The sequence below is a fragment of the Cervus elaphus genome, chromosome 2 (assembly GCF_910594005.1).
Source record: "Cervus elaphus chromosome 2, mCerEla1.1, whole genome shotgun sequence".
Lineage (NCBI taxonomy): Eukaryota > Metazoa > Chordata > Mammalia > Artiodactyla > Cervidae > Cervus > Cervus elaphus.
This window is the reverse complement of record NC_057816.1, coordinates 6838311-6849960: the sequence shown is the minus strand read 5'-3', so window position 1 is coordinate 6849960 and position 11650 is coordinate 6838311. Positions and strand designations below refer to the sequence as shown.

The 11650-nt window shown below is 51.2% G+C and overlaps 2 protein-coding genes across 3 annotated transcripts; one reads left to right on the top strand and one right to left on the bottom strand.

Annotated features, from left to right (window-relative positions):
• Window positions 1–1345: 1345 nt before the first annotated feature.
• EIF1AD (eukaryotic translation initiation factor 1A domain containing) lies at window positions 1346–4656 on the bottom strand. Its single transcript, XM_043926449.1, has 6 exons — window positions 4204–4656; window positions 2902–3125; window positions 2647–2755; window positions 2437–2545; window positions 2220–2267; window positions 1346–1663 (listed from the first exon to the last, which is right to left on the bottom strand). Exons 2-6 carry the CDS (start codon window positions 2986–2988, stop codon window positions 1519–1521), a joined length of 498 nt encoding a protein of 165 aa, XP_043782384.1. The 5' UTR covers window positions 2989–3125; window positions 4204–4656; the 3' UTR covers window positions 1346–1518.
• A 102-nt stretch (window positions 4657–4758) lies between these two features.
• Window positions 4759–6732, top strand: BANF1 (BAF nuclear assembly factor 1). Of its 2 annotated transcripts, none has more exons than XM_043926463.1 (3): window positions 4759–4889; window positions 5591–5729; window positions 6205–6732. In XM_043926463.1, the coding sequence occupies exons 2-3, from the start codon at window positions 5607–5609 to the stop codon at window positions 6349–6351; spliced, it is 270 nt and encodes an 89-aa protein (XP_043782398.1). In that variant the 5' UTR covers window positions 4759–4889; window positions 5591–5606; the 3' UTR covers window positions 6352–6732. The 2 variants fall into 2 exon arrangements, with proteins under 2 accessions (XP_043782398.1, XP_043782405.1); XM_043926470.1 differs by lacking the exon at window positions 4759–4889 and adding an exon at window positions 5118–5420.
• The last annotated feature ends 4918 nt before the right edge of the window (window positions 6733–11650 follow it).

Below are 11650 nucleotides of genomic sequence, written 5' to 3'. Positions count from 1 at the left end.
AAGCACAAGAGGAAAGGCTTAAGTCCCACTGGGTTAGTGGGCAGTAACACGACAGGAGGATCAGTGAGCACCATCGTAGGGCAGGTAACAGGTGAGAGTTCCCTCCGATGGCTACTATTTCTTTATGAATAATGAGCTGCTGTGTGTAATTAGCAGAAGGGGAGTTAGTTTAAAAGTTTTCAAATACAGCATCCTAGGGTAGATCTCCTAGGCAGGGCTGAGTGGCCATCTGAGACTTGTAATTATCATTTTCAGGTAAAACTAGTGAGCCATGATGGCTGCTTTCTCTAATAGTTCCTTGCGCACAGGCACAGAAGTACATGACTGGGTTGACCATGGTCAGATTTGTCTAGATGAACATGATGGAGGCAGAAAGGAAGTACAGGGTGTAGACTGTGGAACTGATGCTGCATGAAGAAGGAAATGAAGATAGGAGCATGATGGTGAGAATGCGGCACGGCTGGAGGATGAAGATAAAGGATTTCTTCCAGGGGTGGGGGGAAGCATTTCTGTGGGAGGAGGGGGGGTAGTTGAGTGAGTAAGCCTGGAGGTGGTGATTATACAGGTATCTGAATTCAAATGGTGCTGTAGTCTCTAGTGACGTTAGGGGCAGAGAGTGACTAGGGATACAGGCAACAGGCCTGGAATAGAAGGGCCTCAGTGATGGGGGCATCAAAGACTTAAGGGGCCACAGCATTGAACGGGCCCATCCATGGATGCAGACAACAATGACGGATGCAGAGAACAATGACAGAAGCAGGGGAGGAAGACTCTGAGCCAGAAGGTAAACTTCAACATCTGAGCACTGACTACAAGGTCAATGCCAGAATGAAGAGGGAGAATGTACAGTCAGAAGTGAAAAGCTTCAAAGGAGAAGTGAAATGATGTGGGTGGCCAGAAGGCTGAAGAGTGACAGTCTGAGCAGCCACAAAGAGGACACCGACCAGGGGACGTACACGCAGCATCGTGGTGGGTACTCCTGAGGTCACAGGTGATGAAAGAGGCGGGGATGGTGGCTCATGAAGCACCACGAGATTCACCCTGAGTGTCTCACAGAGGCAGGCAGGCACTAAGTCCCACTGTGATCCTACATGCCTGAGTCATCATTAACTGCAAGGAGGCAATGAAGTGGGAAAGCCCCCATGCATTAACTACATGCAAGGAAGCACACAGGGCCTGGCATTGACTTAAATCCTGGACGAGACAGGAAGAAACTAGGAAAGATTTCAGAAATTCCCCATTTCCTGACCATTCAGCCCACCTGCCCACGAGGCCACCACCGAGGAGCAGTGTGTCATCTTATCCATGTCCCTCCTTCCTCCAAAGAGCCACTCCAACACCAGCATGAGTCAGCACCCACCAGGGGTTTAATTCTCCTATGTCAGAAGGTCAGTTCAGAGAGGGGCCCTGCCTCGTCCCCATCCAGGGGGAAAGATCCGCAGAGCCCCCTGGGAATGTCCATGCTCAGAGGAGCCCAGGACTAGACTCTGAGCAAGAGGAGAAGTGGGTCCCGGGGTCTCAGGTCGCCTCCTCCTCTTCACTCTCCTCCTCGCTCTCATGATACTGTCTGCGGTTGGTGTTAACAAAAAGGTCAGAATCGTCTTCAGAGCTGGACTCTTCTCCTGACGACTGTGGCTCAGCTGGGAGTTCTGGCTGAGTCTGTCTGCACGGGGGAAATGGAGAGAGTTAGCCCAGTGCCTTCTGAGAAGACCTGCAAACAAGGAGCCTCACAAAGAGGACGATATGGCCAAGCAGTCAGGGCTCGGTGAGCCAGACAGAGAAAGAACTGCAGGAAAACTGGGCCAAGGAGCGCTGGCAAAACACTACCTCCCCACACCCATCTCAGAAATTCATTAGAACTGCTGATTTTAATAGTAATGATTCTACTATGACCCAACTAACACTCAATGAACTCACACTGCTTACCAGGTACTATACTAAGCAATTTTACAAGCATCAGTCTCTTCAATCCCCACAGACCTCCCATTTTAGAGGTGATGAAATCCGAGCCTAAGAGCTTAACCTGCTTAAAGTTGTAACTTGCAAAGCCCAGACTTTAACCCAGGAGATCTGACTTTCAAGCCATACTCATGACCACATATTCAGGCACTCTCACCAGGGACCTGATCTACAAAGAAAGGAAAACTGTATTTCCCCTCAAGGTACCAAGGTCTGAATCCCCATTTTCTGTCTTCCTCATCCCAAGACTTGTGTCTCACCTGTTCCTATTGTTGTGTTTCTCAGCCACTTCGGAGAAGGCCTCGGGCCTATGCCAAGAGAAAAGCCAAGGTCAGAAAGGACAGAGAAACCCTCTCAGCAAGAGCTGTTGCAGCTGTTCCTGCCTGAAATGCCACAACCTTCCCTCCCCTAAGCCCACAGGTATGAACGAAATTCCCAGAGAAGTGGGGCCGCCAATGACCATGAGGACCACCCTACCAGTGCCCATCCTTCTGCAGAGAGCGCACGTGGTCTTTGCAGAGCACAAAGGAGATCTCAGCCTTCACCTTCTCTCCTTCTTCAATAGGGTCAACGATGAGAAAGTCCCCTGCAAGGGGAGAAGCGAAAAGCACAGTGGGTCCTGCTTGTGGTGGGGGAAGCCGAGGCCACAGGAAACGGTTCAGTCTCCCAAAAGGCTGCCTCTCTCACCTCTTTTGATCCAGATGTTCTTGCGGTACTTGGAGGGCATGCTCACCAGGAAGCGCTGCCCCTGGGCTGTCTCCACCTCATGTAGATTGTTCCCTGGGGTCCTGAGGACCTGGTCCAGGAGAGACCAAGAACCAGTCAGCTTCATCAGCCAGTTTCAACACCTGCTGAGCTGTACAGCACCCTGCCCAACCCCAGGGGCCTAAGAGGGATGGAGGGCTGGGGGAGGCAGAGCAGACGGTCCCTGACGCCACTCACCCTCACGATCTGCTGCTGGTCAGAGGGCACCATGTGCTCCCCCAGCACCTCCTTCACCACATGTTTCCTCTTGGTGGCCTGAGACATGGTGGGTCCTGTCCCAGGGAGGTGAGGGATGCAGAGACTCTCAACTCTTCCTCCTGAGTGTTTCAGATGGTAGGCTGAGAGGCCAGGACTCTTTTGAAGATGAGGACGGGCCTTTTACCGAGGAGTGACACAATGTCCTGGGGAAGAACATGGGCTCTGAAATCCAATTAACTGGGCTCAAATCCCACCTTGGTTATTTCCTGGCTTTTCAGTTTCTCTAGACTTCAGAGAACTAACCCAGAGCATTAGTATTAGAACAAAATAATCATAAGCAAAGCAGGAAACACAGCATAAGACACATAAAAGTAACTTGTGTTTATCCCTTAAGTACTGGCATAACCATAAAAACTAAATATATGTTTTAGAAAAATAAGCTCTTCTGGGAACCACTTGGGGAAGAAGCAAGGTGAGTCACTTCTTCCTTCACCTGCTTGTACATCTCAGGTGTGACACAACCACACAGACGTTCAGTCTCTCAATAGCCTACAGACACAGACCAGCTAAGACAAGCCAGGTCAGGAATGAGCTAATTTAAGGGCAAGGTAGACTAAATGGATGCTTTTGAACTGTGGTGTTGGAGAAGACTCTTGAGAGTCCCTTGGTCTTCAAGGAGATCCAACCAGTCAATCCTAAATGAAATCAGTTCTGAATATTCATTGGAAAGACTGATGCTGAAGCTGAAACTCCAATACTTTGGCCACCTGATGCAAAGAATTGGCTCACTGGAAAAGACCCTGATGCTGGGAAAGACTGAAGTCAGGAGGAGAAGGGGACGACAGAGGATGAAATGGTTGGATGGCATCACCAACTCAATGAACATGAGTCTGAGCAAGCTCCGGGAGTTGGTGATGGACAGGGAAGCCTGGTGTTCTGCAGTCCATGGGGTCGCAAGGAGTCAGACACGATTGAGCGACTGAACTGAACTGAGACCGATTTGATCTTTGGCATCTACTGTTTCTGACCCTGGTACTGCAAGACAACGACTGATGCGTACTCAGAAGACTGTTGTTCACTCGTTAAGTCATGTCCGACTCTTGCGACCCCATGGACTGCAGCACGCCAGGCTTCCCTGTCCTTAACGATCTCCCCGAGTTTGCTCGAAGTCATGATGGTTTCCAAAGGAAACTCCGAAGTGTCATCTCTAGTTGCCATTCCCTGCCCTCCTCCTTCCCTATCCCGGAGGAAAAATGCTCAGAGGGAAAGATCTAAACTTACTCTCAAGCCTTCGGATCCCACGAGAGCTGCCAGAACGACCCGGTTCTCCAAGTAGGACGCTGAGATCGGCTCGTCCACGACTCACTTCAGAGCTGAGGCAATGAAAGCAGAGAAAAAGGACTCGCCAGTGGTCACGACGGTGGAGTCGGCTTGGACTCAGGTCTCGGGCGCATCCGGTTCCCGTCCGACTCTAACAAGTCCGGCAGTGAGGAGGACAACGCGTGTAGGCCTGAGTCGGACACCGTACTTCAGGCGCTCTCCCGGAAGTCTCCTGGTCACGCCTCTCTCCTTGTCCGTTTCTCTAATTCTTCCCACCACCAGGTCGGCCAAGGTTAAGTGGTTAAGTTCCGCATGCCGTTCAGCAGATAAATAAAGTTTTCTTCTCACAGGTTTCTGTTCCCTGAGGCCGGAAATGCTTCCCAAGAAGCAAGGCTACAAAAGGCAGTCTGGCTTCCTGCGAAGCAACCGGAAATAAACACCTACTAAGGGCGCTCTCGAGGTCCGGGTGGTGTCTCAACTCTATGACTCTAAGCGGCTAGAAGTGCCCAATGTAGGTTGGTTTTTTTTTTTTTAGGCGGCCCTTGAGGCGACCCGGAAGCGGAAGTGGAAGAAAGTTCTAGTGGGCTGAGGTAGCGGCGGGAGCAGCCGGCTGGCGGGAGAAGCCGTTACAGAAACGGGAGCTGCGGGTGAGCGCGAGCCGCGGAGCAGGGCTCGGGCTGGAGGCCAGAACGGGCGCGGGGAGGAGGGGGAGGCAGGGAGGAGAGGGGCCGCAAGCGCTGAGAAGGGCCAGACGATGCGCTCTCCGAGAGGGCTCAGCGAGGCGCTGGGAGGGGGCGGGGCGCGGCGCCTTGGGGGCGGGGTCCACGGCGTAGGGCGCGGCGGGAGTCCAGGTGTGGAGCTGACGCGGCTGGCTGAGCGGGTGTGCGTGCTCGGGCTGCGCCTTCGCTCTGGGCGCAGCCTGTGCGGCGGCTGGGTCAGAGAGCCCTTCATTTGCTTTTCGGGCCAAGTGGCCATTCCAGACCCAAGTCAGTGCTGTTTTTGCCCAGCCAAGGTCACAGAGGAGTGACAGCTTCAGGGCGGGCCCTGGGTGCTGACCGACTGTGGAAATCATACCTTTGTTCTGCATGCGCCGCCTGTTAGGGCAAGATAGTTTCTCCTCGGGGGCGGTACCAAAACCCAGCTCCCGCAGGGACTGGGAGAGACTTCGCTCTTAAACAGTGAGGAAAACACTCTTGCTTAGACCTCAGTTTTCTCATCTGTGAAGTGGGGGGAATCGAGAAAGCTCCCATAACAGCTGCTCTGGCATTCTCTTCCTGTGAGATTGCCATTGGGTTTGCGGGCGTTCCCGGGTTTTCAGGCCTAATTTCCCTTTTCTTGGGATTCCCAGATTAAGCTTGATCGAGATGACAACCTCCCAAAAGCACCGAGACTTCGTGGCAGAGCCCATGGGGGAGAAGCCGGTGGGAAGCCTGGCCGGGATTGGCGAAGTCCTGGGCAAGAAACTGGAGGAAAGGGGCTTTGATAAGGTGCGGAGTGGCCGCCTGTAGTTGGCCGGGGGGCGGGGCACGACTACAGTATTTCCTGGCAGCTGGGGAGTGAGGAGGGTGTGTATATCTGGGGGTGCGGGTTGGTGGACGCTCGTGTGTGGTCTTCAGAGTCAGCCGGGAAGAACCCACCCTGCCTCTTGGGCTCCTGTGTGGGGAGCCACAGGAAAGTGGCCCTTTTTTCCCCCGTGATGTTTTATTTCTGTTTGCCCTGGGGTCTTAGTTGCAGCATGCAGGATCTTTCATTGTGACTCACAGGCTCCAGAACCCACGGGGCTTAGTTGCCCCACAGCAAGTAGGATGTTAGATTCCGGGCCAGGGATTGAACCCATGTCCCCTGAATTGCACGGCAGATTCTTTACCACTGGGCCAGCAGGGAAGTCCCAGGAAGTGGTCATCTTGTCCGTAGTCCTACAGAGCACTCAGCAGCCCATCTTTTGCTTTGCCCGTTTTGCAGGCCTATGTGGTCCTCGGCCAGTTTCTGGTCCTAAAGAAAGATGAAGACCTCTTCCGGGAATGGCTGAAGGACACGTGCGGCGCCAATGCCAAGCAGTCCCGGGACTGCTTTGGCTGCCTCCGGGAGTGGTGTGACGCCTTCTTGTGATGCTCTCTGGGGAGCCCCCGATCCCAAGCCCCAGCATTGAGTCTCCAGAGTTTGCAGCCTAGTGAGGACTCCTCCTCCGTCCTCTACAAAGGAAGAGATTGCTGTTGTCGTGCACACCTCCCATGTACTCCAGGGCCTTTGGGGAGTTCTCTCCCCTCACCATTTCAACTTTTTTGGAATTGTCACCCTTGCATGCATCTTCCTTCTCCTTTCCCTGCCAGTTTCATGACAATAATTAACAGCTTTTCTGAGTGGATTCCTGGCCCTGTCCCTCACCCCCACCCCCACCTGTGGTCTCTTTTATGCCATTTGGCAGTCTTTTTGGCAGAACAGTCACTGTCCTTGTAAAGTTTTTTAAATCAATAAAGCCAGTGGCCTTCATGACTGGGCTTTGTATGTGGGAAGCATGCGGGCTGGGAGTTGCCTGTTCCTCAGGGGCTGACCAGGTTTGCCACACTGCTTATCAGTGCAGACTGAAACTGGCAGCTTCCTTCACACTCCCGAGGGCGGCCGTCTTGGCGATACGGGCCTTGGGCAGGTGCTTCAGAGTGTCTCAATCCCTCACTAATGTGGGAAAGAGAGTGGGTTGGTTCCTTCCTGGGGTTCCAGATGTCCGTGTGGTCAACAGCTGGGTTAGTCAGCACCTGGTGGAAAGTCCGAGGGAGCCAGAGCAGGAAAAGGGTGGATGGGATGTGGGCTAAGGTCTACCTGCCATTGGTCATGTGCTCTCCTGGCCTCTGTGATGAGTGGGCAGGGCTCATGCAGTCCGCCCTGTTCTCTCAGGGAGGCAGAAGGTGTGTGGGCAAGACAACTGGGTGGGCAGGCTTGAGTGAGTTAGACTTGTATTTGGTGTATTTTCATTTTCTGTTCATTGGACTTAGTACGAACCAGGTTCAGAGCTAAGGTCTGTGCAAACATTTTTTTTCCTTTCATAATAAGTAATAGTTTTCCACAGATGAAACTAGAGGCTCAGGCTAACATGTCTATGGACTTTACTGGGAAGTAGCCAGACTGGTCCTCAAAACATCACATGGAAACCCACGGACCTGAGAACCATGGGTGTTCTTTGCTCATGGTGCTTGGTCTCTCTGAGACTCAGTTTCCCCACCTGGAAAATGAAATTGTTGTAAGGATCAGATGTAGTGCTGGTGTTGTTCAGGAGCTACTTGTTTATAGAATTTTCCTCATCCTCGGGGCTTACTTATAGTCTGGTAAGGGGAGAAATGACATCATAAATAGAAACATTGAGGAGATTTTCATGATCTCAGAATAGGGAAAGATTAAAAAGGTGATAAATTCAACTCCATCATAGAAATTTTGTTCAAGATAATCAGAGTGAGTGAGGAGCCTAACCCAGGGTGAGAAGGGATCTTTGTGACCCACATAGATGACAAAGGACTCCAGAGCTGCAGTCAAGAGAAAGCAGACGATACAATAGAAAAATGGGTGAAAGACCTGGAGGGCAGCCACAGAAGAATACCTAGGTGGTGAATAAGCATGTCAGAAGGTGTTCAGTCACATTAAGTCATCAGAAACACAAGTAAGATGCCATTATACACTCACAGGATTGGCAAATTTTAAATCAGACAATACTAAGTTCTGATGAGGAAATGGAGCAACAGGAACAGATATCCAACTAGTGGGAGTGTAAATTGGTGTGAACAATTGGGGAAAACAGTTGGATGTTTGCCAGTAAAACTGAAGACCCACCCTGTGAGCCAGCAGTTCCTCTCCAGGGACGGGACAGGACACAAGGCACACCTGCGTCAGCACCTGAGCAGATGTTCACAGCAGCTTTGTTCATTCACAAGGGCTCCCCGCTGGATCCATGTATGAGGATCTTTGCAGAGGCAGTGAAACTAGACGGGGAAAAAATGCTTATTGCAAAAGAAAATGAAGTCACTGAGTTGTGTCCAATTCTTTGTGACCCCAATGGGCTGTAGCCTGCCAGACTGCTCTGTCCATGGGACTTTACAGGCAAGGATACTGGAGTGGGTTGCCATTTCATTTTCCAGGGGATCTTCCCGACCCAGGGATTAAACCCGGCTCCCGCACTGCAGGCAGACTCTTTACTGTCTGAGCCACCAGGGTAGCTTATTGCAAAGGTCATTGGTAAAGAAAGAGAAGTGGAGAGTGATTGCCTTTGGGGGAAGGAGACAGGTGTGATGCATGGGAGCATAGAGGACTGAGAGTGGCAGTTTCCACTTCTTGACCTTTATGGTGGTGATCCAAGACACTGTACTTTTCTATATGTTAGCTACATCTCAGAACAGTAGAAGATAAAAGGGAGAACAAAAATAAAGACCCAAGGATAGAGCAATTAGGTAATTAGTCAGAAATTATGATGGTTATTAGTAGGGATGAAGGTTTAGTGTAAGCCTGGGTCTTGGAAGTGTGAGAGGCCCCCTGGAAGGTCACCAGGTGGCCAGAGCTGGGCCCAGCTCATGTTACAGGCTGCTTCCTTGGAGGGTGCCAGTCTGTAGCCCAGAAAGGTAGTAATGGGGACTGTCCCTGGAATTTCAGCCCATACCATGTTTCTAATGTTACTCTGGTTGGGTCCAGGGTCTTCCAGCTGTCCTGACCTCTGATTAATTTTCTTCACCTGCAAAATGATGGTGCTTACTAACTCAGGGTGTTTGTGAGAATAGACCAGTGGGTGAAAGTCTTTGGAAATTGTTAGGTTGCTGTGCAAAAGATTTGTTGGTGTCAGCACAAAGGAATGACAGGGTGGGGGCAAGTGAGCTGGGGGCACTGGCCCTTGGTGAGTCGAGAGACTGGGCCTTGGCTAGTTTCCCAGGGAGCTGGTGCAGATTAAGTGCGGCTGTAGCTGAGTTCCACGTGACAGAAGAGCAGACCTAGAAGAACCCGAGGAGGTTCCTGGCCACTTGGGGCTGCTTCTGCACCCCTCCCAGCATGTGCTGCAGCCTGGGCCTCCTGCTCCCCCACTGCCAAGTTCTCCTGATCGGGCTCCTGCCTGGCCTTGGTCTCCTAATCAAGCCAAGCTCTCCCCAGCTCTTGCACAAATGGGTCTGTTGCAGAGAAGAACCAGTTCTCACTCCACACTGGAACTGTTTCTTTGACTCTCTTCCTGCTCTTCTTATGTGTTGTGTTAGTCACTGAGTCACGTCTGACTTTTTGCGACCCCCTGAACTGTAGCCCACCAACCTCCTGCCTATGGAATTCTCCAGGCAAGAATACTGGAGTGGATAGCCATTCCCTTCTCCGGGGGATCTTCCTGATCCAGGAATTGAACCCCAATCTTCTGCATTGTAGGTGAATTCTTTACTGTCAGATCCACCTGGGAAGCCAGGACATAATGGCCTGCCTCAAAGGACCCTGGCCCTCTGCCTGACTGTGAAACTAAAGTGCCTTTGTTCACCTCAGAGAGAGAGAATCTGACTCTGTCCCCCGGTGAATGACTACAAAAAAGGGATTAACACACCCTTCCCAAATGCTGGCCCTCCCCGGAGATGTTTTGGAAGACTGAAGGCCCTTTTTACTTTACTTCCTCACTGCCTCCCTCTCTGTTGTGCCTTTTGACTTTAGCTCCTCATTGCTTCTCCCTCAGGTTCTATAAAAGAGCCTGGCATCCAGACCCCAACAGGATGGTCATTTTGAGACATTAGTCTGCCATCTTCAGTCAGCCAGCTTTCCAAATATAGTTGTGTTCCTTGCCTCAGCACCTTGTCTCTGGGATTCACTGGCCTGTCGAGCAGAGGGAGCTTGGACTCCATAACTGGTCTGTCCCTTTAAGGCAGACACCTGAGCCCACAACAAACTTGTGACTATTCCTTGGCATCCCAAGATTGTTTTTCACAGCTGTGCTGAGGGTGTGGGGCAGCATCTGGACTGGGCAGTGACTACATGCTGGTCCCGGTCTCCCTGGGAGAAATCCCTGCCTTTCCTGACCGTGGGATTCTGAGGGTCTGAGAATTGGGGTTGGGATTGGGGAATCTTGGATGCTTATTCATAATATTCACCACAGTAATAGCTACCACTTACTAAGCACCAATACTTCATTGCTTATTGAAAACCACAACCTCTCCCCATCCCCAGGTAAGATCCTCAGAGGCCCCGAAGCACTAAAGATTAGTGTCCCCAGAGCAAAAAACACCACACACACCCCCACTGCAACAAGTTAATTAAAAGTACAAATTGCCCTGCACTTGGCTTCCCTAGTGGCTCAGCAGTAAAGAATCTGCCTGCAATAAAGGAGACAAGGAGATGCTGGTTTGATCCCTGGGTTGGGAAGATCCTCTGGAGAGGGGCATAGCAACCCATTCCAGAATTCTTGCCTGGAGAATCCCATGGACAGAGGAGCCCGGTGGGCTACAGTCTATAGGGTCTCAAAAAGTCTGAAGCCACTAAGCACGCACCCTGAATTCTTAAAATATTAATTGTAGAAAATTCTAACAAATGTTAAACTTTTCCTGTGTTGACTACTTCAGTGCTGCTTTTTATATTTTGTCAGATTATTCCCCCCAGAAATCATAGCCCTGGGACTTGCCCACTGGTCCAGTGGTTAAGACTCCCTTCCAAAGGGGGATGTGCATTCTATCCCTGGTCTGGGAAATAAGATCCTACATGCAGGGTGTGGCCAAAAAGTTAAAAATCGTAGCCCTGTTTTGCTGGTACCTCCAACATATGCCCACTTTACCTATGGGTGACCCAGTTTCAGGCCATTATAATTAGCAAGACCTTAGAAGACAAGAATTGTCACCTTTCTTCAGGTGAGGACTGAGGCTGCTCCCAGAGGTCACAGGGCTTGCTGGAAGCCCCCTAGGCAGTAAATGGCAGAGCTGGGACTATTCAAACTCCTGGCCAGTTCTCATCCTTTGGGCTCCCTCTGGATTGAGATCACAGATTTGAGTTAGACTGTGGCTCCTGTGTGTGTGTGCTCAGTCGTGTCCAAATCTATGTGACCCCATGGACTGTAGCCTGCCAGCCTCCTCTGTCCATGGGATTTTCCTGGCAAGAATACTGGAACGGGTTGCCATTTCATATTCCAGGGGATCTTCCCGACCCAGGGATTGAACTTTTATCTCTTACGTCTCCTGCATTGGCAGGTGGATCCTATACCACTAGCGCCTGCCTGGGCTCAAAAGCCAGTGTCACCCTTTACTATTTACCAGGCTGTGTTCTTGGGCAAAATCAATCGTTTACTCTGTGTCCTGTTTACTCCTCTGTAAAATGGAGCCTTTGCTCACTGATCCCTACATCATGCTGGTCATGAGGGTTAAACAGTGCCCGGCTCAGTGCAGTAAGGACTCCTGCTTACCTGCCGTATATATAGCACCTG